This window comes from Megascapheus bottae, chromosome 24 (genome assembly GCF_031878675.1).
Source record: "Megascapheus bottae isolate mThoBot1 chromosome 24, mThoBot2.hap1, whole genome shotgun sequence".
Classification (NCBI taxonomy): Eukaryota; Metazoa; Chordata; class Mammalia; order Rodentia; family Geomyidae; genus Megascapheus; species Megascapheus bottae.
Genome location: NC_143532.1, coordinates 19,191,944 through 19,217,318, shown reverse-complemented (window position 1 = coordinate 19,217,318; position 25,375 = coordinate 19,191,944). Strand labels below are relative to the sequence as shown.

The window sequence follows — 25,375 nt, the reverse complement described above, 5'->3', positions numbered from 1 at the left end:
CTGATGATTGATTTGTGACGAGACTTTCCTGCTCAGGCTGGCTTTGAACCATGATCCTCAGATCTCAGAGCCTCCCGAGTAGCTAGGATTATAGGCATGAACCATGGGTACCCGGAGTCCTTGAACTTTGGGATGAAGCTTTACGAGAACTTGTCAATTACTGGATCCCCAATTTCCCTATTTTCTCAAGCTAATTTGCACTTCCTTGCCTGCTGTCACTTGCCACCACTTGAATCCTGCCCACTGTAGCGGAAGGGACCAGCAATCCTGATCACTGAGTGGCCCTTGCTCTCAGTGTCTCAGCCTCTCCTGTGTACAAACCTGTAACAGATGGGGTGACCAGGTCCCCACCTCGTTACCTGTTCCAGCAACTGCTGTTGTCTAGCTGCAGCCTCCAGTGCTGCCAGCTCCTTGAGCCTGGCCCGGAGGTGGGCCAGCTTGCCGCCGCCTTTGGCTCCCTTGGCTCCCATTTTTCCTGCTGCAGCCAGGGCTGCGTTGAAGAGTTTGGGGGTGCCCGCACGTGGGGGAAGGATGAGTACGCTCTTCTGTTCTTTGGGCTTGTTGTTATTTCTCAGCATACGCCTGAAAGAGAACCACGCTCTTTTTATGGCAAGAGCTCTGGGTGGGATTTTGGAGCAGGGAGTGTATGGAGGAGTCCCAGGTCTTGAACTCAGGGCCTGGGCATTGTCCCTTAGTGTTTTGTACTCTAACACTTAAGCTCCACTTCTGGCTTTTAGGTGGTTAACTCGATAATGGACTTTCTTTTTTTGTCAATCCTGGGGCTTGAACTAAGGGCCTGAGCACTGTCCTTGGGCTTTCTCAAGGCTAGAGCTCTACCACTTGAGCCACAGCACCATTTCTGGCATTTTATGTATATGTGGTACCAAGGATTTTCATGCATGCTAGGCAAGCACTCTACCACTAGGCCAAACTCCCAGCTAAGTGGTTAATTGGAGGTAAGAGTCATGCAGACTGTCTTGCCTGAGCTGTCCTTGAAACTGGATCATCAACCTCACGCACGTGCGTGCGTGCATGTGTGTGCCCGGGCTTGGATTTAGGACTTCTTGGCTCTCTCAAAGCTTTGTTCACAGCAAGCACTCTACCACTTGAGCTATACCTCCAGCCCATGCTAAGATTTCTTGTGCCCCTTACATTTGGGGAAAACTGAGACTCAGAGTGTGTGTGGGAGCCATATGGCTGAGGTTGCCAGTAAGTGGTACAGGCAGAATCATAGCTCTGATTGACTGCAATGTAGCACCCCATTTCACTCAGTACATACACAATTTCCCATCACACAGAACCCCTGTCTGACTCCCGGTGCTGGGAATGTGTGATGAGCGATTTGGCCCAAGAACAAATGAATTTTCGCCTGCAATCTTGCAGGTCTAGACTACTAATTGGCAAATTCATTCATCAGGCCGCCAGCATGACTTGTTTGTTTAAAAATGAGGCCATTACTGGCTGCTTATCTAATCAGAGGCAATAGGTTTAAATTGTACATAGTGATATTAATTGCCCAAGATTTGCATTTTCTCCCTGTTCCCTCTGCCCACCCCCACCCCCCAGCTCCCCTAGAGAACACAAATAGGATAATTCATCAGAGGCCTCAAAGGCCCCAGCCCTGCACTGCCATCTGTGTTATTTGAGTCCATAATTCAGAAAGCCTCACTCTGGTGCAAAATAATACAAAACAATGCCCCCCCCCTGGACTCCTTGGAGCTGTGCTGCACTACACTAGCCAGCTCAGAAGGCCAGGCTGGCCTCTGGACAGTCAGGAGGAGGGTAGCAGATGCTCATTATCAGATGATGAGGCAGTCTTCCTAGAGCCAAGGTCCCAGCAATCGCCCCCATAGGGTACAGTTCATTTCCTTCCGTGGAGTGACTGGACAGCCAGAGACCTGGATTCCTCACCTCAGTGGTGCCTCAGGTCCCCATGGTGAGATCCTCTACAGCCTGGGTGTAGGCTTGAGGACAGTGCTAAGAAGAGGGGCTATCCATGGCAGCACCCTATAGGGCCCCAAAGGATTAGCAACCCCCCAACCCCTGAGGAACTGACCCAGGTCAGGAATAAGAATATGGGGTATCTTCATGCAATGGTGAACCAAGTTTTGATCCGGGTGGTGGGGAAGAAGAAAAGCACAAGCTCTAAGGGACACTGTCACTTAGGAAAACTTGCCTATGGATTACAGATGAGCTAACAGCACTGACTCCAGCATAAGTGTTCTGATTTTTTATAAACGTGCTATAGTAATCTAAGCAAGTTTAAAAAAATTTTAAATAAAATTTCTGGTGAGGGGATGGACAGAGGGAACAGGAGAAAATGCAAAAATAAAATTATTATTGTTGTTGTTGTTAATTGTTTAAGATAAAGGTTTCATCATGGAGACCAGGCTGGCTTTGAACTGTGGTCTTCCTGTCTCCTGTACAGGGATTACAGGTATCACCCCCATACCAGATTAATATCTTTGTGCGTTTATGTGTGCGTGTGTATGTGTGTGTTGGTCCTGGGGGCATGGGGCTTGAACTTGGCCTGGACATTGTCCCTGAGCTCTTCAGCTCAAGACTACTGCCCTACCCTTAAACCAAGCCCCACTTCCCATTTTCTAGAGGTTAATTGTCGCTAAAAGTCTCAGGTCTTTTTGTGCCTAGGCTGGCTTTGAACCTCGATCCTCAGATCTCAGCCTACTTAGTAGCTAGGATTATAGGCATGAGCCACCACACCCAGCGTTTTTTGTTTTGTTTTGTTTTGTTTTTAATCAGTCATGGGAGTTGAACTCTGGGCCTGGATACTGTCCTTGAACTCTTAGTTCAAAGTTACCACCCTACCCTTTGAGCCACAGTGCCACTTCCCCCTGAGCTTTTTTTGCTCAAGGTTAGTGCTTTACCACTTGAGCCACAGTGCCACTTCTGGCTTTTGGTAGTTAATTGGAGAGTCTCATGGACTTTCCTGCCCAAGTTGACTTGGAGTCTCAATCCTTAGACCTCAGCCTCCTCATGTAATCATGGGATTACAACCATGAGCCTTGAGCCCCTGGGGTCTGGCACACAAGTGTATACACCCACACCAACTCCCACACACTCATATGAAAAAACAAGGCAGTTCGGTACCTGGCCTTCTTCCGGAGTAACTTCTGAGATTCGGGATAATGCACTAAAATTTCATTCAAGTCCTTCTTGTCCAGAATGAAGAGGTTGGTGAAGCCGTGAGCCACCACGTTGGCTGTGCGCCGGTTCCCGCCCCCAACAGCCAGCAAACTGGGGTGGAGAAGGAAGGTGAAGCCGAGGTCCTGATCGCATTCAACTCTGTCACTTCCCACCCACTTATCACCACCCCCATCCATTCATCACCACACCCCAAGCCCTGCAAGAGCCTACCCTTGTGCTTACCAGCAGGTGCCAAGCCCCCCAACCGCCCCCCCCACCTCCACTCTCCAAGATCCCAGGATCCCTCCAGCTTTTGTGCAGAGCCCACACTTTACCCCAGCCCCTCTTACCTTATCTCTCCAAACACAGATCCGGCTTTGAGCGTTACCAGCACAGCCTTCCCATCTGGGCCACCCAACACCTGCACCTGTCCAGCCTGGATGATGTACATCTCACGGCCAATCTCTCCCTGGAACAGAGGACCACTGAGCCCCTCTGCCAGCCCTCGCAGACACCCAGTGAGAAGGCAATGAGGCTGGTCCCAGCCCCACACCACCACTCAGTGTCCCAAGGTGTGTGTATGTGGGGGGATGGTCACTTCCTCTGTGCACAGGGGATAGAACCCTCATCCCCCCATCTAAAACAAGTTGTAGTGTCAGAAATGGGTATTGAAATCTGCCTACCTTAGCCTCAGAGTGCTGGGATTATAGGAGTGCATGCCAGGTTTGGTCCTCAAACAATGTTTCCTGGTCAACACACACACACACACACACACACACACACACACACACACACACACACACACACACCTCTTTGTGGGAAGAAGAAGAAAGTTCCTTCCCTGTTTCTGTGTTTGGACTGACATAGGGTCAAGGTGTGAGGGTTCCCCACTCACTAACCAGCCCACCAGTGTCCCAGGGAGAATGTCAGAGCCTGCAGACCCTGGCAGCAGAGAGTACCACTCACAATGCTCACCAAGCACTCACTTGAACTCAACCACAGTCTCCCCAGCACCACAATGGTCTCCTCTCTTTCCCACAGCAACTGTGTTACCACATAGACAAGAGTGGCAGCGATCATGCCCACTCTGTGCCAGGCACAGTGCCCATCTTATCCAATCCTGACAGCTCCCTCCTGAGGGAAGCACTACCAATGGCCCTGCTTCCTCCTTGAGACAGAACTCAGAAAGGACAAGTCACCCCACCCAGGACTGCACAACTGAGAAGTCACTTCAAACTCAGACAAATGACTCTATGTTCCCATACCCTGAATGGTCTCTAAGGCTGCAGCTTTCGATTCCCAGCCTATTGGCTGGGCATGGTAGTGCAGGCCTATGATCCAAGCATTGAGAAGGCTGAGACAGGAGAATGGAGAATTAGAAGCCAGATGAGATACACAAAAAGATTCTATCACAAAAATAAAACAAACAAAAAAACAGAGAAACTAATAAATCTCAGCCCTCTGCAGCAGCCTTTTCTTCCTCTTCCCTTGCTCTCTGCTTCCAGAAAGCTCAACGCTAGGTGGCACACTACCCACCTAGAGATAGGGGCCTTCCTGGGTGGGGTACTCAGTCTTACAGCACTTGTTTGGGCCATATTCTCACCCCTGAATGCACACTCAGCCTTCTTCTTTTTTTTTTTTTTTTTGCCAGTCCTGGGCTTGAGCTCAGGGCCTGAGCACTGTCCTTGGACTTTCTCAAGGCTAGAGCTCTACCACTTGAGCCTCAGCACCACTTCTGGCTTTTTTCTATGTATGTGGTACCGAGGAATCGAACCCGGGTCTTCATGCATGCTAGGCAAAGCACTTTAACCACTAGGCCAAACTCCCGGCCCCACACTCGGCCTTCTTATTAACAGCTGTAACCAAGAGAATCAAAACACAGGTTTATGTCCCCTTGACCTCAGTGACCTTGAATCCCAAAGGCAGGGAACAGAAAGGGTTGTGGATCCTGTTTATCCTAGGTTCAAAGCCATGTGTTTTCCCTGGAAGGAACTCTAGGGCGTGGTGGGGCCTGGGGTATCCAGAAGAGATACAGAGACCCCACTTTAGGGGAAGCCTCTCCTCTACTGATGTTGTGAGGAGGGGAATGGGATCCTGGACTGGCATTTACTCTGTGTTTCAATCAGTCATCTAGACTTTAATGTGGAATCCCCTTTCGTTTTTATTGGTTTGGTTTGGTTTGAGTTAGTCTCACTATGTAGTCTAGGCTGGCCTGCCACGGATGATTCTCCTCCCTCAGCCTACCGAGTGATGGAATTATATGTATATGCCACAACGCCAGGCCCAAATCTTCCAATGTTGAAAGGTTAGGGAATAATTCAACTTAAAAAGAAAAGATCAGGGGGCCGGGAGTTTGGCCTAGTGGTTAAAGTGCTTGCCTAGCATGCACGAAGACCGGGGTTCGATTCCTCGGTACCACATACATAGAAAAAAGCCAGAAGTGGTGCTGAGGCTCAAGTGGTAGAGCTCTAGCCTTGAGAAAGTCCAAGGACAGTGCTCAGGCCCTGAGCTCAAGCCCAGGACTGGCAAAAAAAAAAAAAAAAAAAAAAAGATCAGAAAGCATCTGACAAAATGTCTCTGCCCTGGGTCCTAGGTTCTCGGCCACCAGGCAGGGTATGGTGCAGAGGGTTACTCTACCCGCTGGAGAGGCTGTGGGAGCTGCCTCTCCTCCACCCCAGTTTTGAGAACAAAGACCGAGGTCTTGAAAGCTGCTCCAGGAACACGGGCAGGGCCTTTCTCAGGCTCTTCCACCCCCTCTTACAGAAAAGATCTGCACTGGCATCCACAGCAAGGCACCAGCCAGTCACTGCTCCCCAGGAGCCTGGCTCTGCCCGCCCGCTCCGGCTCTGGAGCAGTGCCCACCCAGCCTCACCTTCTTGCACACGTAGTCATTGGGCAGGTAGACCACCGAGCGAAGTCTCTTGAGCATGTCGAAGATCATCTGCCGGTCACAGCCCTGCCCCAGTGAAGGGAGGAGAGGAAGGAGCCCTTTTAGAGGAAGCTTTGGGCTTGGGGTCCCCCAGTCTTGAGTTTGAGGGTACCTGGAGGGTACCTGAAAGAGTGCCACTTTGCTGACAATGTCGTAGTTCACGTCAATGGCCAGGTCCAGCCTCATCTTGTCTGGAAGCTGCACCATCAACTCTGACTCATCTGAGAAGGAGACCCTGAGAGATCAGAGCAGGGCCAGGCCAGAACTGCCCCACCCCCCCCATCAGCTGCATCTGCTCAACCAGCACAGAACAACGTCCCTTCAAGCTTTCTCCAGTCACACAGGGCCACTCCAGCTGCCAAGAGTGATATGCCAATGTCCTCTGCCAATGTCCCTAACTCCTAGACTAGAAATAGTCTTCAAAATCCAGCACCAATGTCACCTTCTCCAGGAAGCCTGCCTTCCGCACCCCACCCAGCCTCTGTGTTAGCAGCCTGTGTGCCATAGCACTCGTCACCCCTAAACTGCAATTGCTTATGAGCTATTCCCCTCAGTCTAGATGTTAGAACTGGCTGACCATGGACCAGGATTTACAGTGTTTTCCAAAATCATTGTGCTCAACCCTCCCAGCCCCACTAGAGGCCACTAACAGCTGTTATCTTGAGTGGTAGTGACTTGCCCAGGGCCACGCAGCCACAGGTAAGTCTCCAGGCTGTGTCCCCAAGCTGTGTGGCCCACAGCCTGCCCCAAAGAGCAGGCTCACTGGATGATCTACAGATCCCACGAGAGAAAGGAGGGTGGAAGAGATGGAGGGACAGAAGGTCTCCTGCCCTGATTTTTATTTTTTATATTCCCTTGAAACTTTTTGCTTTTGTGTATATGAGTGTATATGACTTTCCATTCAGGCTGGCTTCAAACCATAATCCTCAGATCTCAGCCTCCTGAGTAGCTAGGATTACAGGCATGAGCCACCTAGTTCTTATTTTTATTTTTTTTTATGACACTGGGTTGCACTTTGTAGCCCACGTTGGCTTTGAACCTGCCATCCCCTTGTTCCAGCCTCCTGAGGGGGCTATCATGCCAGACTCTGCTTCCCTGGTTAAACTGTAGTTTGACCTTGGATTGGGCTGCATCTCAAGGCAGGCAGTGTGTGGAGAAAGGGCTTCCAGAAGACAAAGCCCTCAGGCTTTGGGAACACAGGACATCCCAGCTTGGTTCTCCTCACAGGCCGTACTAAGTCCTCTCACACAAATATTGGGGTCACAGCCAAGGAGGCCCCAGTGCTCAGGATCTCAGAGTCAGAAGATGCCCCTTTGGGACATCAAGCGATGAGGATTGTCTAGGGGGGGGGCTGGTGGCCTCCAGGGCACGGCCAGCTTACCCAGCATGCCTTGGGAGTGCCAGGTGTATTCGTACCAGGTCTTGACACGGTTCTGCACCGACCTGGGGATCTTGTAGAAGTTCATGTACTTCACAGTGCTGTCCATGCAGCTGCGGTAGTATGTCTGGCCGGCGGTGGCGGCGCCCACCACGTCTCTCATCTGAAACAGAGAGAGGCCAAGGAAGTGCTGGGCCACAGCAGAGGCAGGGAAGGGGTGTGCAGGCGTCATTTCATAGCGAAACCCACACACTGGAGGCTTCCCTGGGAGGAAGTCCCGCCTTCTGTGTGGACGTGCGAAGGAAAAGCCAGGCTGACTCCAGCTGGCCCTTACAGGCAGGGAGAGCCTTGGTGGGCTATGATTCTGGAGCCATACACAGTCCTGTGCTGGAGCAAACAGGAGCCCCCAGTTCTGTTTTCACAGTGCAGCCCTCCAAAGGTTGCTTGAGGATTCTAATTGTCACCTCGTGCTTGGACTGGAATGGAAGACCATCCCTTCCGCTCCAGCCTGTTAGAAACTCCGAAGGACATCTCCTAAGGCCTCAATCTTACAGAAAGCCAAGGAGGCTTTCCCCTCTGCACCCCCATTCCATACCAGCTATGCAGAGAGGGCACTCCTCCCTCCCCCAGCACTCTGGGCTCCTCCAGGGCCAGTGCCCATTCCAGGGCCATGGGTGTAGAGGAGGATGCTTCTGACAGAGATGATGTGGGGACCTACAGTTGGAATGTCTATAGGTGGGAGGGGCCTCCAGTGGGAGCGTCTATAGGTAGGAGATAAGAGCCTGAGCTCGGAGGTCATAGGTGTATGGGGGGGGGGGGTGTCCTGCAGTGGAAGGGTCTGTAGGTGAGAGGGGCCTGCTGTAGAGGCTGCCTATGGAAGGATCAGGGATGCTTGGGTGGGGCCCCAATTACCTGTCCAATCATCACAGAGAAAGCAAAGACACCAGTGAAATAGTTCAGCAGCTGGAAGACAATTTCAAAGAGCGTCTGCGGGTCAGGCAGCCCCCCAATGGTGATGAGAGTCTTCACAGCCCAGTAGTAGCAGCGAATGTAACTGGAGAGAGGAAAGGACCCCTGGTTATCACAGATCTGGCTCTGCCACCCTCGGGGGGCATGGTTCGGATACCTCCTGAACCCTTTGCATGATGCAAAACTGGGGTCTTGTTACAGCCCCTAGGTGCATGAAAACCAGTCCCGGCAGAGGGTGCAGTAGTTTGTAGAGCAGGTCTGAAGATAATATCTGGTTTAGATATGGCTCTATGCCAGCTTTTCGGGGACCCATGGTCACTCCCTCATACAGTGATAAGTTTGGATGTGAACCCCCTCCCCACCCCCAAAAGCTCATGTGTCCAAGGCCTGGCCTCTGATGTAGGCAGTGTTGAGAGTAGATCTTTGGGAAAATGGCTAGATCACCAGCGGGTGAGTCCATGAATGAACTCTTTGAAGGTAATATTGGGAGGTGGTGGGGACTTAGTGGCAGGGTCTAGATGAAGGAAGTGGGTGTGGTGCCTTTGAAGGATGTACCTTGTCCCCTGTCCTTTCCTATCTATTTCTCTCTCTCGCGCTCTCTCTCTCTCTCTCTCTCTCTCTCTCTCTCTCTCTCTCTCTCTCTCTCTCTCTCTCTCTCTCTGCTTGCTGTCTACCATAAGGTAAGCTGTTATGCTAAGACTCCACAGACCCTCAAACAACAGAGCCAGCTGACCATGGACTATAACTTCTGAAATTATGAGCCAAAATAAACTTTTAGGGGTGTTCTCACAGGTATGTGTCACGCCAACTCCCTGGGGCTCCAGGAGACCAGGAAGGCTGTGGGTGGGGGGAGAGGAGAGACTGGCCCTGATAGCTGAGCCTTCCAATGTCTACAAGATTTTTCTTTTGCTCTAGCTTCCCATGAGCAACATCAAAGGTGGAAAACACTGTCAGTCCTCCACCTACAAGGTCAAGCAACCATGGGAAGAAAACACTTGAAGGAGAACTGGGCCTGCACTGAACAAGGACAGACTTTGTTCTGTTCATTGTTTCCTAAATAGCACAGCATAACAACTATTTCTTATTTATATAGCATTTGTACAGTGTTGGGTATTTTAATGAATCTTGAGATGATTTGAAGAATTCAGGTGGCTGTGTGTGTGTGTGTGTGTGTGTGTGTGTGTGTGTGTGTTAGCTGCTTTATAAAAGGGCTTGGGCATTCATAGATTTTGGTATCCCCTAGGATCCTGGAGTCAATATTCATGAATATGGGAGGAGAACTTTATCTTGAGGACAACCTCCACTCTGTCTGTCCTGTCTGTCTGTCTGTCTGTCTGTCTCTGTCTCCCTGTCTCTTTCTCTCCCTTTCAGTGTGACGGAAGTTTGAACTTGGAGCATTATGCTTAATAGGTAGGTGGATCTACCACAGCCTCAAACCTCGGTCCACCTTTTCTGACCTTCCCCTTCCCCATCCATTTTCCAGATGGTGAAACTGAGGCTCCTGAAGGCAAAGGGAACCAGCTGGTAAGTTCTAGAGCTGGCACAAGAGTCTTGGGCACTGATTCTCTGAGTTTTCTTACTACCAATGCTGACTGGAAATCTAACAGGACAGGAAGTGTGGCTGACAGAGTCTTCCAATGTCTGACCATCACAAAGCTCCTCGGACTTCTGGCCACACCGTCAGCCCTTCCCGCAGTCAACAAAGCAGGAGGCCAGCCAGGAAGTGCTGGTCAGCTTTCCTGGCCTCCTTGGGCTCCATCCACGAGCTTTCTATGCATCTGGCCCTTTAGCCAGGGATCAAAGTCACTGGCCTAACTACATACCAAGTTCTCCATTTCTGAGCCTTCTCTTCAATAAGGACAGAAATTGAGAACCCTCTAGAAGGGATCAAGCTCACGAAGCTTGAATCCATTATACTCAGTACCAAGCAACTCCTATTACTGGCCCTTCATTATCCAATAAGGACAGAAATTGAGAACCCTCCGCAGGCAACTTCAAGGAAAAGGTGAGTTACTAGGACAGAGCCTGGTGTTAGCTGGCCTTGCAGTAAATCAACAGTTAAGACCCTTGTGTACTGGCAGTGAACAGCCTGGCCTGTGTCCTCAGGAAGATTGGGCTTATATCAGTGTGCCCCAGAAGAAGCAGTCGTAAGGGACTGGAGTAAGGGCTCTGCATACAAGGCCTTGGGCAGGGCTCTTGGCCTTCCTGCACCTGAGGGTCATCTGTTGCCTGAGAGTCTCAGGACAACAGACCAGCCTGATGGTCAAGTCCCTGTCATATTGCTTCTGGCCAGCAGAGGGTGCAGAAAACATCCTTTAGCTGAACAGAGCAGTCTTTGATCTTCCTGACCACTGGACTGGCATGAAGGTGGGGGAACTAGGGAACTAGGTGTTTGTCTGTGGCAGAACTGGGACTTGAACTCAAGGCCTCATACTTGCTCAGCTTGCGTGCTTAGCTGGTGCTTTGAGCCACACTTGCTTTTTACTAGTTATTTTGGAGATAGACACGCTGGGATAATTCTGCCAGGTTGGCTTCTAACCTCAGTCTTCCAGATCTTAGCATCTTGCTTAGCTAGGATTAAAGGGGTGGGCCATGGGCTCACAGCAGGACTGAACTGTAGCAAAGCCATAAACAGAGAAAGCATAGTAGCTGTGTCCTCAAACCTTGGCTTCCCCTTACCACTCCTAGTGGGAGGGCTGTTCTAGAGGGCCCATCTTAAAATCCCCCTTGCTGTGTCTGTGGGTCAATCCCTCCAGGCCCAGCTAAGTCAAAGCTGAAGAGGCCGGAGCCACATTTGCAGAAACTAGAACCCAGAGCAAGCACCCAGCAAGCAGCTCCCAACAAGCAAAGGTCATTCCTTTTCAAGTTATTATTTGTACTCTCAGATCTGTTGAGGTATTTCCTTTCATGTTTATACTTCATCCATGAACAGTAGGGGACAAATATTGCTGCTACTGAAGAGTGCCCTTCCCAAGGCAAAGCGCCTTGACCTCCCAAGATGAGCCCAGAGTACTTTGTCAGCTTTCCCCAGCACTGAGAGTCCTGTCCCTATCCAGGAAAGTGGGTTCTTAGACTATCTGGATGCAAATCCCTATAAGAATTGAGGCAAAGCCAGAAAGTGTCCCTCAGAAAAGCTAAATTCTTAGGCCAAGGGTGATGGCTCCCACTTGTAATCCCAGCTAATTATGAGATGGAAACTGGAGAGAATTGTTGGGTTTTTTGAAAGAAGGAAAGAAAGAAAAAAAGAAAGAAAGAAAGAAAGAGAAGCCAGTGGCACCCCATCTGAATCAAAAGGCCACGTATGGTGGTGTGTGCCAGTGCTCTCAGCCGTGCAGGGGCCATAGGGAGGAGAATTGCAGTCAGAGGCTGACTCAGGCAAAAAGCTTGAGACCCTACCTGAAAAAATAACCTCAAAGCAAAAAGGGCCAGGGACAGGGCTCAAGTGGTAGAGCACCTGCCTAGCAGACTCAAATCCCTGACTTCAAACACAAGAACCACATACAACAAAACCAAGAACGAATTTTGAAAAACAACTGAATTTTCTAAATCTGAAATTTCTGGACCAAAGGTTATGAAGCCCTTCCCTGGCATGCTGACTGATCCATAACTACAGCTAGTGGGAGAGGAGAGGTCAACCCAGTGTCTAGGCACACACTGGAAATCTTGAATGTGATGTGCCTGTAATCCTAGCATTCAGGAGGGTAAGGTAAGGTGGAGGATTTCAAGTTCGAGGCCAGCATGGGCTACGCAATGAAACTATATCTCAATCCCTGTACCTCCTGAGAAAAGAATCCTGAATGTGATGCTCTCTCACTCCCCACCCACCCCCCCCACACACGCCACACTTTGTAGAGGAGAAAAATGAGTGTCAGGCCTCACCAAGCTCAACAGAGTAGATCTGACACAGAATTGGTGCTCAGCCCCTCACATAGAACAGACTTTATATCCTCTCTCTGCTATGATGTGAGGGGCTCAGTGGATGAGTGGATGGGTGGATGGATGAATGATGGATATATAATGAACATATGGATGGCTGATGGGTGGATGGATGGGTGATAGATTGGTAATGAACAGATGGATGGACGATGAGTGCACAGGTAGATGGGGGATGGATAGATGCATGGATGGTCTAGACAGGCTTGGAATCGGGAATGGAGATGGGTTTAATAGAAGGAAGGAGGGAGCAAAACTTTGGGGGTGGGGAGTATGAGATGCTGGCCTCATCTCAGACACACTCCACCTGCTGTAGATGTAAGGAATTCACCTCGTGCCTGCTTGGCATCTCTGGATCCTGGGGATATATCTATATGTGTGACCTTTACACAAGTCTGCTTAGGCTGCATGCCTGGTACAGAAGTGACAGCTGTGACTATGTGGGATTGGTCCTGAGAAGGGGACATTCCGGTGAATGACTGCTCTGAAATTAAGTCACCTTGGCTGTGAAGGACTCATTGGCTCCAGTGCAGCTGGAAGCAGTTGTTTGGAGTTAAACAGAGTGATCAGCCGGACCAGATGGTTTACAAGACTAGTAGGGACAGCCCAGGCCTACTTCAAGTGATGCTGTGGTTGGAATCTGAAATGTCCCTTAAAGGTCCTTGTTAAAAGCTTGGTCCCCGGGTAGAGCCTCTGAGGAAGTCATCGAAGGTCATGAGGGTGTGTCCTTGAGGGGATTGAGGGGGCCTTACTTACAAAAGTAAGTATTAAAGCCAGATGGTGGCTCACACCCAGCTACTTGGGAGGCGGGAATGAGAAAGATTGCATTTTCAACCTAGCCCAAGCCAAGAAGGAGGAAGAGGAGGAGGAGGAAGAGGAGGAGGAGGAGGAGGAGGAGGAGGAGGAGGAGGAGGAGGAGGAGGAGGAGGAGGAAAGAAGAAGAAGAAGAAGAAGAAGAAGAAGAAGAAGAAGAAGAAGAAGAAGAAGAAGAAGAAGAGAAGGAGGAGGAGGAGGGGAGGGGGAAGAAAGAAAGAAAGAAAGAAAGAAAGAAAGAAAGAAAGAAAGAAAGAAAGAAAGAAAGAAAGAAAGAAAAGGAGAGAGAGAAAGAAGGAAAAGATTAGGGAAACCTCATCCCAATTAATAAGCCAAGATATAGTGGTGTGTATCTATGGCCCTAGCTACAAAGGAGACTATAGGAAGATCTCAGTTCAAGATCAGCCTACCCAAAAATGTACGAGGGGAGAGGGGAGGGAAATGGGAACCGTGTCATGAGAAAGGGTATCAATGTTTGTGAAGTGATGCACCTTCTTTCTGGGGAATATAATGTAACCCTTCTATTAATTACAATAAAAAAAGGAAAAATTTACGAGTCTTCAGGAACCATAACTGTGGGCAGGACTCAAGTAGGAGAGCTCCTACCCAGCAAGTGCAAGGCTGAGTTGCAGAGCTCAAATGCCAGTACCACCAAAAAATAAAAATAGATATCAACTTAAATGTGCACATGGATTATAACACATTTAGAAATGTTAAAATCTGAAAAAAGGTACCAATCTGAAAAAATAATGTATTATTATATAGATTTTTGTTACCAATACTTTTTTTCTTTTGGGGATAGGATTTTGGTATGTAGTCCAGCCCGGTGTGTAACACAATGTGTTTTGTTTTGTTTTTCCCTGCCTCTACCTCCCAAGTGCTGAGATTACACACATGACTAACCTCGCCTAACCTCTTCATCATTAAACTTCTGTAAGCCATGGCTTTGATAAGCCCCCATTTTATCACTGGCTCAAGGACACCTGATATATGTGAACCTTTGTCCCCCACCACATTGCTACTCCTTCTAGATTCTGAGGTGGGGAATGGATTTTTCTAGCAGGGCTCCTTCAGGAGTGGAGCTGCTGTGTGGCAAGCAATATGGGCTCAGCTAACTTTGGCCTAGGAAAATGTGGACCCCAAGCCCTTGAACCTTACTTCATGTGTCAGCGACTCCTTAGGAGCAAAGTTGCTTTGGCAGTATTTGGTCCTGAGAGTCCTTCCCAGGAGCCTTTCAGCCCTGGACATGAAAGCCAGCTCACCTGTTCCCCACGCCGTCGTACACCCAGTGAGTAGAGCCGATTCCCTGGTATGCTGACGCCCAGTAGTAAAGACAGGAGTTCAGATGCAAGCTGTACAGCAAGTAGGCAGTGGTTCGGATGACCCTGGGAGGGGGCAGAGCACAAAGGCAGTGGTGAGAGGACTTGTTAAGATTGGCTTGCTCTTTTAATCAAGGCTGTGCTAGTTAGAAATGGTCAAAACATTGTTGAGAGTCGGGGTGGAACAGGCCTAGGATAGCTGAGCTGCCACTGTGGATGAGTACCCTGTGGTGAGGGGAGCAGGTAGGAGAGAGCTCCACGTGGGGAGATGACACTGAGGTCATGGTGCCAGAGAAGAGGCCCAAGGAGCCTGTTCCCTGAGTGTGACCTCTGTGTCCTTACAGAGCCATCCCCTTTGTTAGGATTAGCTGGGTGGCTTCAGCTTGCTGTGCTGACACCAATACTGAGAGTGATTCAGGTCAAGTTGCCTGTGCCCTCTTACAATGGGGGGAAACAGGACCTCCTGGTTCTCAGAAAACAAACATCCTGGCCAGGAAGAGGCCTGGCTTCCAGAGAGAGCAGGAAGGGGAGGCGGGGGGGGGGGGTGGAATATGCTGGATCCTGTTGTGGTGTGTGTGCATACGTGTGTATGTGTATGTGTATGTGTATGTGTATGTGTATGTGTGTATGTCCATGTGTGTATACATAGCAAGGGTGAGGGAGGCAGGGTTGGACGATTCTGTCTTACCTGTAAACGTAGGCTTTGCTGAGGATGGCTTCCAGACGGTTGTTAAACTCAAAGAAAGCCATGTACTGGAGGGAGAGGAAGACATCAGGGGCAGTCTTGTCTGCTGGTGGCCCTGCCCTCCCCTCCCCAGCTGGCAGGACTGAAGCCCTTCCTCCCTAGGGGCAGCAGCTGGACAATGACTGCTCAAGCCAGAGGTCCTCGGCCCTTGGAATGGAGAGGGAGAGGAGGACATGACACGACTCCGATAGCGTCCTCAGTTTGCAAAGAATCTGCAAACCCTGGGACCTTTTCAATACCGTCATGAAGTTTTTAATGTTTGTTTGTTTTTAATGGTACCTGGGTCCCAGGCCAAGGCCCCTGTTTCGAATGCTTATTTACATAAAGAAATAAGTTAAAATCAAACATGTTTTCTTGAGAAACAGCAGTCCTCATGTTTCTCCCTTATGCCCTTCAAAGTCTTACTTGAGATAAGTACACTAATAATTACTTTCTTTGTCCAGCTCCTCCCATATGATTGGAATGATAGATATAATTACCTTATTCCTTATTTACTTTGGAAGTATGAGTTGTCCTCCTCTCTCCCACCATTTTTCCTGGGGCTAGGGATGGAGCCAAGGCCTACTGGGCTATGGCAGCCCACTGTGCCCGCAAGCCTGACATGGGTGCCTCAGATACTCCCTCTAAGCCATGCGTGGAGCACCCACTGGGGTCACTGTCCCTCCACTTCTGCCTTACCTTCAAACAGCGAGGCAGGCGAAGGAGGGGGTTCACACCGAACTTCAGGTAGAGAAAATCCAAGGGCAACAGGGACAACAGGTCCATCTGAAATCCCCAAGGGACACCACAGTGTGTCACCTCCAAAACCCCCGGGCTAAGGGGAGGGGCAGGAAGGAAGGGAGAAGGGCACCTTCCATGGAAAACTGGGTGCCCAAAGAGACCCCAGACATGGCATCCCATCAACACAGCCCTGTGTGGCCCCCAGGGCGAGCTTAGGTGACACAGACGCACAGCGGTGGCCTCTGAGGGCCACACAGCCTGTGGGGACTTGTAGCTTGGATGGCAGCCCCAGAGGAGTTAGCCCCAATGTTCTTCCTCATATAAGAATCACATCACATGAGCCCCCAAGGCCCCCCAGCTTCTCCATTCCCCAGACACGACACCTGCATATCCAGCACATACCCTAAATCGGCGAGACTTCCGGTAGTTATTCCTCATCTCCTTCTTGTCCGTCTGGAAGGAATGGAAGAATGGTGGTGAATGCATTAGCACCTGGCCTAGGAGAACCAGGATGAAATTCACAGCCCACCTGCGAAGGTCCCCAGTCACCAGCTAGCTAGACACTCACCTCTTGCATGGCCTTCAGCTAACACTCAGCAATAGCTCCTCCCTGGACCACAGGCCATTGAATTTACTGAGCATGTGTCCACATGTCTATCAAGCAAGGCAGAGGCCACCCATGGAATCCCCTTTCCTGTAAGTCATCTTAGAGGAACCCTCTCCTGTCTGCACACAGCTGGGCAGTTGCTGCCAGTGGGGGATTCTTTTTTTTTCTTTTAATTCTGTGATGTTGAGAATGGGACCGAGGGCCTTGTGTGTGCTGAGCAAGAGCCCTACTGTGTGCGCGCTTTTAGAAAGTAATTTGCACAAAGAGGTAAAAGCAGTGCCGCCTGCTTGGATAAGTCTCTTTTAGGGCCTTGGTTTCCTCCCTGGGGAGTTAGGGGTGATGCAGCACAAGGTCTCAACGGCACAGTAACATGGCTTTGCAGGCACCTCAGGACACACTGGAGGCTGGCACTGGGGCTGGGCACACACCAGCATCCTATGTCAGTGCTCACAGCAAGGCTGCACAGAGTGGGGAAGCCTCCAAACGAGGTACCCCTGTGTCAAAGGCCAGTCTCTGAACCCCTGTCCTAGCGTTCATTCTCCCAGGTGGTCCACAAGCCGGTTCATCTGTGACTATATTTCACGTGTGCAATGTGAACAGGAAGATGTGAGACAGAAATAAGCCACCAAGAAACTCCTTTTGCAATATCCCGGCTCACCGATTTTTGTCATTTGTCACAGCCCCGGGGGTAGGCCCCCAGAGGCTCTGTGTGTGAAGTCTGCCCCATCCCCCCCTCCGCCGACAGGTGACTCACAATGATGTCCCCGCCTCTGACAAACTGCAGGCGCATCTGGAAGACGGCGATGTCCAGGAGGTAGATGAGATCGCACAAGTAGTCCATCAGCAGCCACAGGTGGATGTTGTCCGGCGTCTGGTAGGGAAAGGCCCAGCGCACAGGGATCAGCCAGCAGTTCCAGTTCCAGGCCAGCACAACGAAGAAGAGCCACAGGATGTACATCAGGTCTGCGGGGAGGGCAGGAATGCGCTAGAAGGCTCTTCGCCCGTACGATCAGTGGGGCATTGTCACATGGAAGATGGACAGATGAATGGATGAATGGTGTCAGAAAAAACTTAAAAAAGTCTTTTCTATCAAAGTGTGTTGCTTAAAAATTACTACTTGGGGTCAAGAGTTTGGCCTAGTGGTACAGTGCTTGCCTGGCATGCACGAAGACCAGGGTTCAATTCCTCAGTACCACATACATAGAAAAAGCTGAAAGTGATGCTGTGACTCAAGTGGTAGAGCTCTAGGCTTGAGAAAGCCCAAGGACAGTGCTCAGCCCCTGAGCCCAAGCCCAGGGCGCGCGCTCTCTCTCTCTCTCTCTCTCTCTCTCTCTCTCTCTCTCTCTCTCTCTCTCTCTCTCTCTCTCTCTCTCTCTCTCTCTCTCACACACACACACACACACACACACACACACACACACACACAGCCACAAAGAAATGCCTTTGGCAATCTCCCTGCTCACTGATTTTTGTGATTAGTCACAGCACTATTCTTATTTCAAAGTCACCTTAAGTGAACACATTTTATCCTATTCAAACTAGCCAATCATGAGTGGATTATGAGCCTGAGCTCAACCAACTGTGCAGAGGGGTGGGGCCTGCTGTGTTAGGGATAAATAGGTGGGCAGCCAGCCTGCTCTGTGCGCTTGCGTGCCAGACTATTGACTAATGACTCACCCTTCTGCAGAAGTCAATTTTGCCTTGCTGAGACAATTCTTTATTTTCATGTTTATCATTGTGGTTTTATTCCGTGGCTCTTGGAGACCGCATTTATAACAGTGGATAGGGAGACACTGGAGGTCACCATTAAACTCTACTGAATCAGAGTACTCTAAGGAGAGGCTATGGTGCCATTATTCTTAGACAAAAGACATCAAGGTAGAAACCCTTTGGCTTTCACTCATTATGAAATTTTTATTTCTGTTCTTTGTCATAGTGGGAATTGAACTCACAAAGGATGGAGAGGTAGATGGACAGACAGATGATGGATAGGTGTGTGAATGGATGCTTTGGGTCACTGCACTGGTAGTTTCAGAAGCCCACTAGATACCAGTCCTGCCTCCTAAATGACTTCCTATGTGACCTTGAGGAAGTCCCTCTGGGGTGCTTTCTGGGGTTTTCTCAAAGTCACAGGAAAAGGCCAGGCAGGGGCAGCAGGTCTTTTGTGAGCTATAAGGTGCTGCTCACCTATGAAATGACTCCTGAAGAAGGGAAGGGGCTCCAAGAGGAATCTACCCCCTTCCCTGCTCAGATTGGGGGTCTAGGAAGTATGGTAGTAGAGAGAGAAGACTTGGCAAAGTTTTTCTGTGCCTCAGTTTCCTCATCTGTAAGATAGGTGTGATCTGGTGACCGGGAGTTTGGCCTAGTGGTAGAGTGCTTGCCTTGCATGCACGAAGGTGTGATCTTAGGTTATAACTCCAGGACTCTGTGTGTGTGTGTGTGTGTGTGTGTGTGTGGTGCCAGTCCTGGAGTTTGAACTCGGGGCCTGGGCAGTATCCCTGAGCTTCTTTTGCTCAAGGCTAGCACTCTACCACTTGAGCTACAGCACCACTTTTGGGTTTTCTGTTTAGGTGGTGCTGAGGAATTGAACTCAGTCAGGGCTCTGTGCATGCTAGGTAAGTACTCCCTCTAAACCACATTCCCAGCCCCTCCAGGGACTTTCATTGGTGTTGTTTTAAGATTCACTTAAGAAGGTATACAAATGTTTTGAAAAAAAATCCATGAAGTGATGAGCCTAAGGCATCCCAGACCCCCTCCCCACTGGCCCTCTCCTGCTTTGCTGTCCTCTCAGGTTGCCCGGGGTGAGGGTGGGGAGGTGGGGAGTGAGGGGAAGGAACCTTACTGGTCAGCGGGTCGATGCTCTCTGGAAACTGGTACTTCTTCCAGGGCCTGCGTTTGAACTTGCAGCACAGCATGTCACAGTAGTGTTCCTCCTCCTTCTGCTCCGGCTCTGCGGGCTTTGCTGCGGTGGCTGGCTCAGGGGCTTTCTTGGCTGGGGCTGTGAGATGACATTGAGGAGGTGCCAGCCTACAGAGCCAGAACTGAGGGATGCGCCCTCCACCAGCCATGAACCCATGTGTAGAAGCCTACATGCTACCCAGGAGTGACCCAGGCTGTACCTCTGTTTCTTTATCTGTACATGGGTGTGGCCCACCTGGAGCTACTTCTTGGTGGGGCTAGAATCTTGGCTCCACATGGGTCCTGGCTGGGATCCCAGCCCCCCTGAGGGCTAGGATGCATGCTTGGTGACCCTTGGTGACATAGGGGCTCCGCTCTCCCAGGCTCCTCGTGCTATTTGTAGCTTTAAGACTGTGAATCCAATTCTGCTAGACCTCACCTCAGTGGTGAGGGCACTATGAGCTCCCAGACACAGTGCTTCTTTGGAAAGACTTAAGAGGTCTCTGACAAGAGAGCATATTTTATTTCTTCCCCTTCTCCTTAAAGAAATGAAACATTGCCCTGAGGCATGGTGACACATTCCTGTAATACTAGCACTGAGGAGGCTGAGCCAGGAGGATCCAGAATTAGAAGCCAGCTTGGGCTAACTGGGGATTCTGTCTCAGAAGGCAGCAATAGATAAAAGAAAGGAAATGCTCAGAGGGCCCATCAAGGCACCAGTGCTTTCAAACAACGAGACTGCTACTTCTAGAACAGGCTAGGGACACGCTAAGCAAGATCAGGAGACACCACCCACCACCAGGGGGAAGGACAGAAGGGTTCATGAGGTGCTGGCCTGGGCGACAGCAGCCACACTACCCTGGATTATCAAGTCGTACCAGTCTCCCCTCCCAGGTACATCCCTACCTGTACACACAGCCCCCAGTCTAGAGGGTGGGAGTGTGGCCTTCTCTCAGGCACCTTCACCATAGGCACCCACCCTCACTCACAGGGCTTGGGGCTCTCCTCATCCGAGGTGACATCCGGATCGATGAGCTTCTCCTTCACCTTCTCCGTCCGCTCCTTGAAGAGCTTCACCAGCTCCTGCAGCCGATCGTTGATGATGGCGCTGTTCTGGCTGGCGGAGGAGGTGGCACGGTCCTGGGCGCTGTGGGGACAAGGCCCTCGTGTCTCGGCAACTGGGCAGGAGAGGACCCCTGACCCAGGCCAGAGCCAGGCCTCAGCTTTAGTGGAGCTTGAGGGAGATAATCCTGTCCTGTCTCTGCGGATAACATCAGACCCACACACGCCACTGTCTGTCCAAGGAAACAGCCCCAGGAGTCATGCCTGGATGTCTGGTCTCGTTCTTAGACAACATGTCACATCGCCTGGACAGATGGGCAATTCCGTAAACACGTTTGGTCCTTTAGTAATTCAGGGCAAACCTTCTGACATTGGGGGGGGGGGGCGGGCAGGTAGACAGGAGCTGTGTACCTTCTAGCCTTCTTGCTGAAGAGAGGCCTGGGATTTCCTTTCCTAGCAGTCACCAGTGGGATCTTGGAATCCACATGAGAAGATGACAAAGGCACGGTTACCTAGGTCCCTAAATGGCCCCATGACTAAATGAACAATTACTGCATGCCATGGCCATGGCATGGCCAGCTGGTGACCCTCTGGGGTATATTTGTGCAGCGGCTTAGCTTAGCTGGTGAACACATGGCCTCCTTATTGACCTCCTATGACATCTCATAGGTGTTTTCATTATTGGACTTGATTCCTACCAAATTTTCTGGTAATAAGTCCAAACTCCGGCCCCTATCCTACTGCAGAGCATATGACTCCATGTTTTAATAGGACAAGCAAACTGTGAGGTTGAGGGGTTTACTGCTTCTTTCTTTTCCGAACTGTCTATGTCGCTATTGAACACAAAGTACATAAAATTAAGGAGTGCAGAAAAGACAAGAAGAATGAAAGCAAAGTTGCCATCTCACATGGCCAATGCAGGTGACAAGGTTAGGCAGTGTGACAGGGTGTCCAGGCTGGCTTCCAGGACTGGGATGTCACCCAAGTAATTCAGACCCTTCAGAAAAACACTTCCCCACTGGCCTGGCCTGGGGATGGTTAGTTGTCAGAGACCCAGGTCTCAATGCCATTGCTGTGTTCTCTAATCACTGGGTCAGCACACAGGCTCTGTCAGAACCCACAGGGAGGAGGTAGGAATGTGGATTCCCATGCGTCCCTAGCTGGGGCTAGTTTGGAAGAGTTCTTCTCAATGGAGAGCTGGACTCAATGGTCTGCTCCTATTTACTATGACACAGAGCTTAATAGAAGGGGATCAGATTGGACCCAGGAACTGCCTAGACAGGAAGCAAGACCCTACCTCAAAAAGAACCAGTAGAAAACAAGACTAGAGATGTGGCATAGTAGTCAGAGCAAGTGTCTCAAAGGCATGAGGACCTGAGCTCCAATCCCAGTACTGCCCTCCCTCCAAAAATTAACAGCCCCTGTCTCAACAGTAAGCCAACTGTGGGGTTTACAGCTGCCATCCCAGCTATGTGGGAGGTATAGGTAAATAAATAAATGCCATGAGCCCCTATCTAAAAATTTAACAAAAGCAGAAAAGACTGGGGATAGGACTCAAGTGATAGAACATCTGTCTAGTAAGTACAGACCCTGAATTCAAACTCCAATGCCATCCCCCTGCACCCCCCCAAAAAAAAGTTGGGATCCTGATGGTCTTCTCTTCCTGCTGGTAACAGGAAGCCATCTACCTGGAGACCCCACAAGAGCACTGCTGGTGTGGACAGAGCTGGATGAGTTCATACTCATCTGAAAAGTGTGTAGGATTCATTGCCAAGTAGGGCTGGCCTCATACAGCACCCAGATGGACCTCTCCAAAGCCCTTAGCTATCTGCCTTGTATGGAATTCTAAAACTCCCATGACACCTTCTATACCCCTCCACGTCCCCGGCCTCCCACTCACTCAGCCTCCTGTGGGGTGGTGGGGTCCGACCAGGCGACCACCGGGGACTCAGCTGGTGACAGTGCCTTGAGCTCTTCGGCCTCATCATCTGGAGAGGGCAGCTTCCTCCTGCAGGATGCAGGTACATACTGGCCTTCAGCTGTTGCAAGGGTAGGCTGGGATTAACCTTGACCCTGAAGGTCACGTAGTGCCTGTTCTTAGGAAGAGAGGAAGGGAGACCAGAAAAAGAGTGGGATGCAGCATTCTGGGGACCTCAGTCTCACATTCTGTGGTTTGCTTCAGGCAGACTCAGGGAGTTGCACCCTAAATCTTGGAAGATCACTGAAACTCTTGGAGCCACCTCCATTCCCCCTTCTGTAAAATGAGACTGATTCTAGCTAACTAAATAATGAGGTGCTTACCACTGAGTCAGGTCTTAGCTTAAACATTCTAGTCCTCTACTTCCGGCCAAAAGCACACCTGCCCCCTTGTCTATCCCACCACCCAGAGAAGCTGTGCAAGGCCCTGGCATCCAGGCTCCAGCTCATGGTATGAGAGTCTGGTCAAGTCTCATCCCCTCCTAAGCTCCAGGTTTGTTTGTCCATCTAATACGATGAACACTAACTTGTCCCAAGGTCCTATCATTCGTGAAGGCCATCTGTCCCGCCCCCAACCCCCTAAGGCTGCATTTTAAAGTCATTAGTGTCTTGGTCACTGGTGTATAGCTCTAACCCACACCTGGACAAAGGGGCACTCACCCAGCCTGCACAGGGCTTTCAGCTCTTTCCCAGCCATCCCGGATGAGGTTAGATGGGGAGGCCTCCTTCTTACCACCCCCAGGATGGCTGCCAGGCCCTGCCCAAGAAAAGCCCAAGAGAGCAGGGAGGGTGACCTGTGGTTCCCCACAGCCGATCCAGGTACAGTGAGGGTATCAGACTTGGCAGGCGAAGGTGGCAATGGTGGAGGGGAGGGGGGCTTCTCCTCAGCAATAAGGGGGCGGCTGTCGGCATCAGTGTCTTCTACCTGCACCTCTGGGTGCTTGTTCGTGGCGGCCACTGGGAGAGAGGAAGGAGGGAGAGTCAGAGAGAGAGAGAAGTCAGGTCCACAGGGCCTAGTGGAGGCTGGAGCATGTGTGGAAGGCTTCTGGCAGCATCGCCTGCCAAGGAAACCCCCAGGAGAGCTGCATGCAGGGGGTGCAGGATGCCATACACAGACCCCCGAGTGCCAGCACACCCCAACTAGCACAAGCCACGGAGAAGCCAGGACCCCACGAACTTGCTCCAAAGCCCTGCCTGGACTGGAATGCAGACCAGCAGTGAGCTGGAGACAAAGAAGACATGAGAAGAAGGTTGGGGTGAAAGCTGGGCTGTCCTAGCACAGCCTGGACCAGCTGCTTCTCCTCCCTAGCCTCAGTTTCTGTACTATTGGAGAGAGCAAAGGCTCAATCAGACATTCAAGGTTTCCTCCTATTAAGCACAACAAGCTATTTTTATAGTGTGTATTGCCCTAATTTGGGTACCTGGAGCCCCCAGAATTCAGCAGCCAACCCAGTCCTGAACTCTGAGACCTCCCTAAGAATCAGGGTCTCCCCAGAGATCCTGGCCTGGCAGCACCTGAGGACAATGGATTGGGTCTTCAAGTGCAAGCTCACAGGGTGCTGGGGGCTAGGCTGGCACCTCTTCCCCCACCACACCTAGGACCATCCAGTGACAGCTGGCACAGGAAGGCACAACACATGGAAATCACTGGATCTGGGATTTTTCTCACTACCTATCAGGGAGGAACCAGGAGTTTATTTTTGTTTTGGGTTTTTGGGTTTGTTTGTTTGTTTGTTTTTGCCAGTCCTGGGGCTTGAACTCAGGGCCTGAGCACTGTCCATAGGCTTTCTCAAGGCTAGAGCTCAACCACTTGAACCACAGCACCATTTCCAGTTTTCCTGTACATGTGGTACCAAGGAATAGAACCCTGGTCTTTGTGCATGCTAGGCAAGCACTCTAACACTAGGCCAAACTCCTGGCCTGGAACCAGGAGTTTGTAGAGTTGCTTATTATTTTATACCATGATGAGAAGGTACCTCAAGACTCTGGTAATATATTATTAAACTGCCTTAGAGACTAAAGATTATATGGTTAATCACTTCCAATATGTCTAAAGGACAGAAGAAATGCTACTTATGATTCTTTTATTTTACTTCTGTTGGTTGTGGGGCTTGAACTCAGGGCTTGGGAGCTATCTTTGAGATGTTCTACTCACTTCCCATTTTTGAGTGGTTAACTGGGGATCAGAGTCTCATGTGGACTTTTCTGCCTGGGCTGGCTTTAAACTGCAATCCTCGGATCTCAGCCTCCTGAGTAGCTAGGATAACAGGTATGAGCCACCAGTGCCTTGTCCTAACCCTTTTTTTTTTTTTGAAACACCGTCTCACTGTGTTCCCAGGGTGCTCTCGAACTAACGAACCCAACTGATTCTCCTGCCTCAGCTTCCTGATTGGCTGGTACTATTGTATTGGCACCTCTATGTGAAGCTATACTAACTCTTCTACACTTCCCAGCTATCATTGTGTGGATAAGGAAACTGAGGCATAGAGGATATTGAGAAGCCTGCTGTAGAACTAGGATTGGGTCCATGCCTTGCCCACCAGCACACCCAGGAGCAGCTAGGCACAGGTCTGGAAGATAGCAAGGGAAAGGAACATCTTGGAATAATTAGAAATGTCCTTTCTCCCTCTTCCCCCAGGAGGTGCTAAGTGATGTCACTGAAGCAGGAATGGCGACCTTGTTCTACCTTGCTGTGTCTTTTCTTGGAGTATCTACAATCATACGTGTCAAACAGACCAGGTAAAGGGTAGCAGAGACCCTGACTCGCCTTCTAATTCTTCTGGTTTCTCCAGTAGCACAGTGAGGTCTCAGCTCAGGGGTTCATGGCCTTAGGTAGGACACCTGAGTCACAGCTGAAGCTCCCTTAAGACTAGGAGCTCCT

At 50.4% G+C, this 25,375-nt stretch overlaps 1 protein-coding gene across 1 annotated transcript in view; it reads right to left on the bottom strand.

Annotated features, from left to right (window-relative positions):
• The window catches only part of Cngb1 (cyclic nucleotide gated channel subunit beta 1), a 50,923-nt gene that overhangs the window by 2,643 nt on the left and 22,905 nt on the right, over positions 1 to 25,375 (bottom strand). The window contains exons 18-33 of the mRNA XM_090357062.1: positions 23,289 to 23,451; positions 22,418 to 22,525; positions 20,445 to 20,602; positions 19,400 to 19,555; positions 17,312 to 17,520; positions 16,353 to 16,403; positions 15,909 to 15,995; positions 15,174 to 15,238; positions 14,429 to 14,551; positions 8,364 to 8,505; positions 7,455 to 7,614; positions 6,197 to 6,294; positions 6,017 to 6,100; positions 3,495 to 3,613; positions 3,109 to 3,255; positions 360 to 582 (exon numbers count right to left, since the gene is read on the bottom strand). Of these exons, the coding sequence (XP_090213188.1) occupies positions 360 to 582; positions 3,109 to 3,255; positions 3,495 to 3,613; positions 6,017 to 6,100; positions 6,197 to 6,294; positions 7,455 to 7,614; positions 8,364 to 8,505; positions 14,429 to 14,551; positions 15,174 to 15,238; positions 15,909 to 15,995; positions 16,353 to 16,403; positions 17,312 to 17,520; positions 19,400 to 19,555; positions 20,445 to 20,602; positions 22,418 to 22,525; positions 23,289 to 23,451 (2,093 nt within the window). The remainder of the gene's footprint in view (positions 1 to 359; positions 583 to 3,108; positions 3,256 to 3,494; positions 3,614 to 6,016; positions 6,101 to 6,196; positions 6,295 to 7,454; positions 7,615 to 8,363; positions 8,506 to 14,428; positions 14,552 to 15,173; positions 15,239 to 15,908; positions 15,996 to 16,352; positions 16,404 to 17,311; positions 17,521 to 19,399; positions 19,556 to 20,444; positions 20,603 to 22,417; positions 22,526 to 23,288; positions 23,452 to 25,375) is intronic.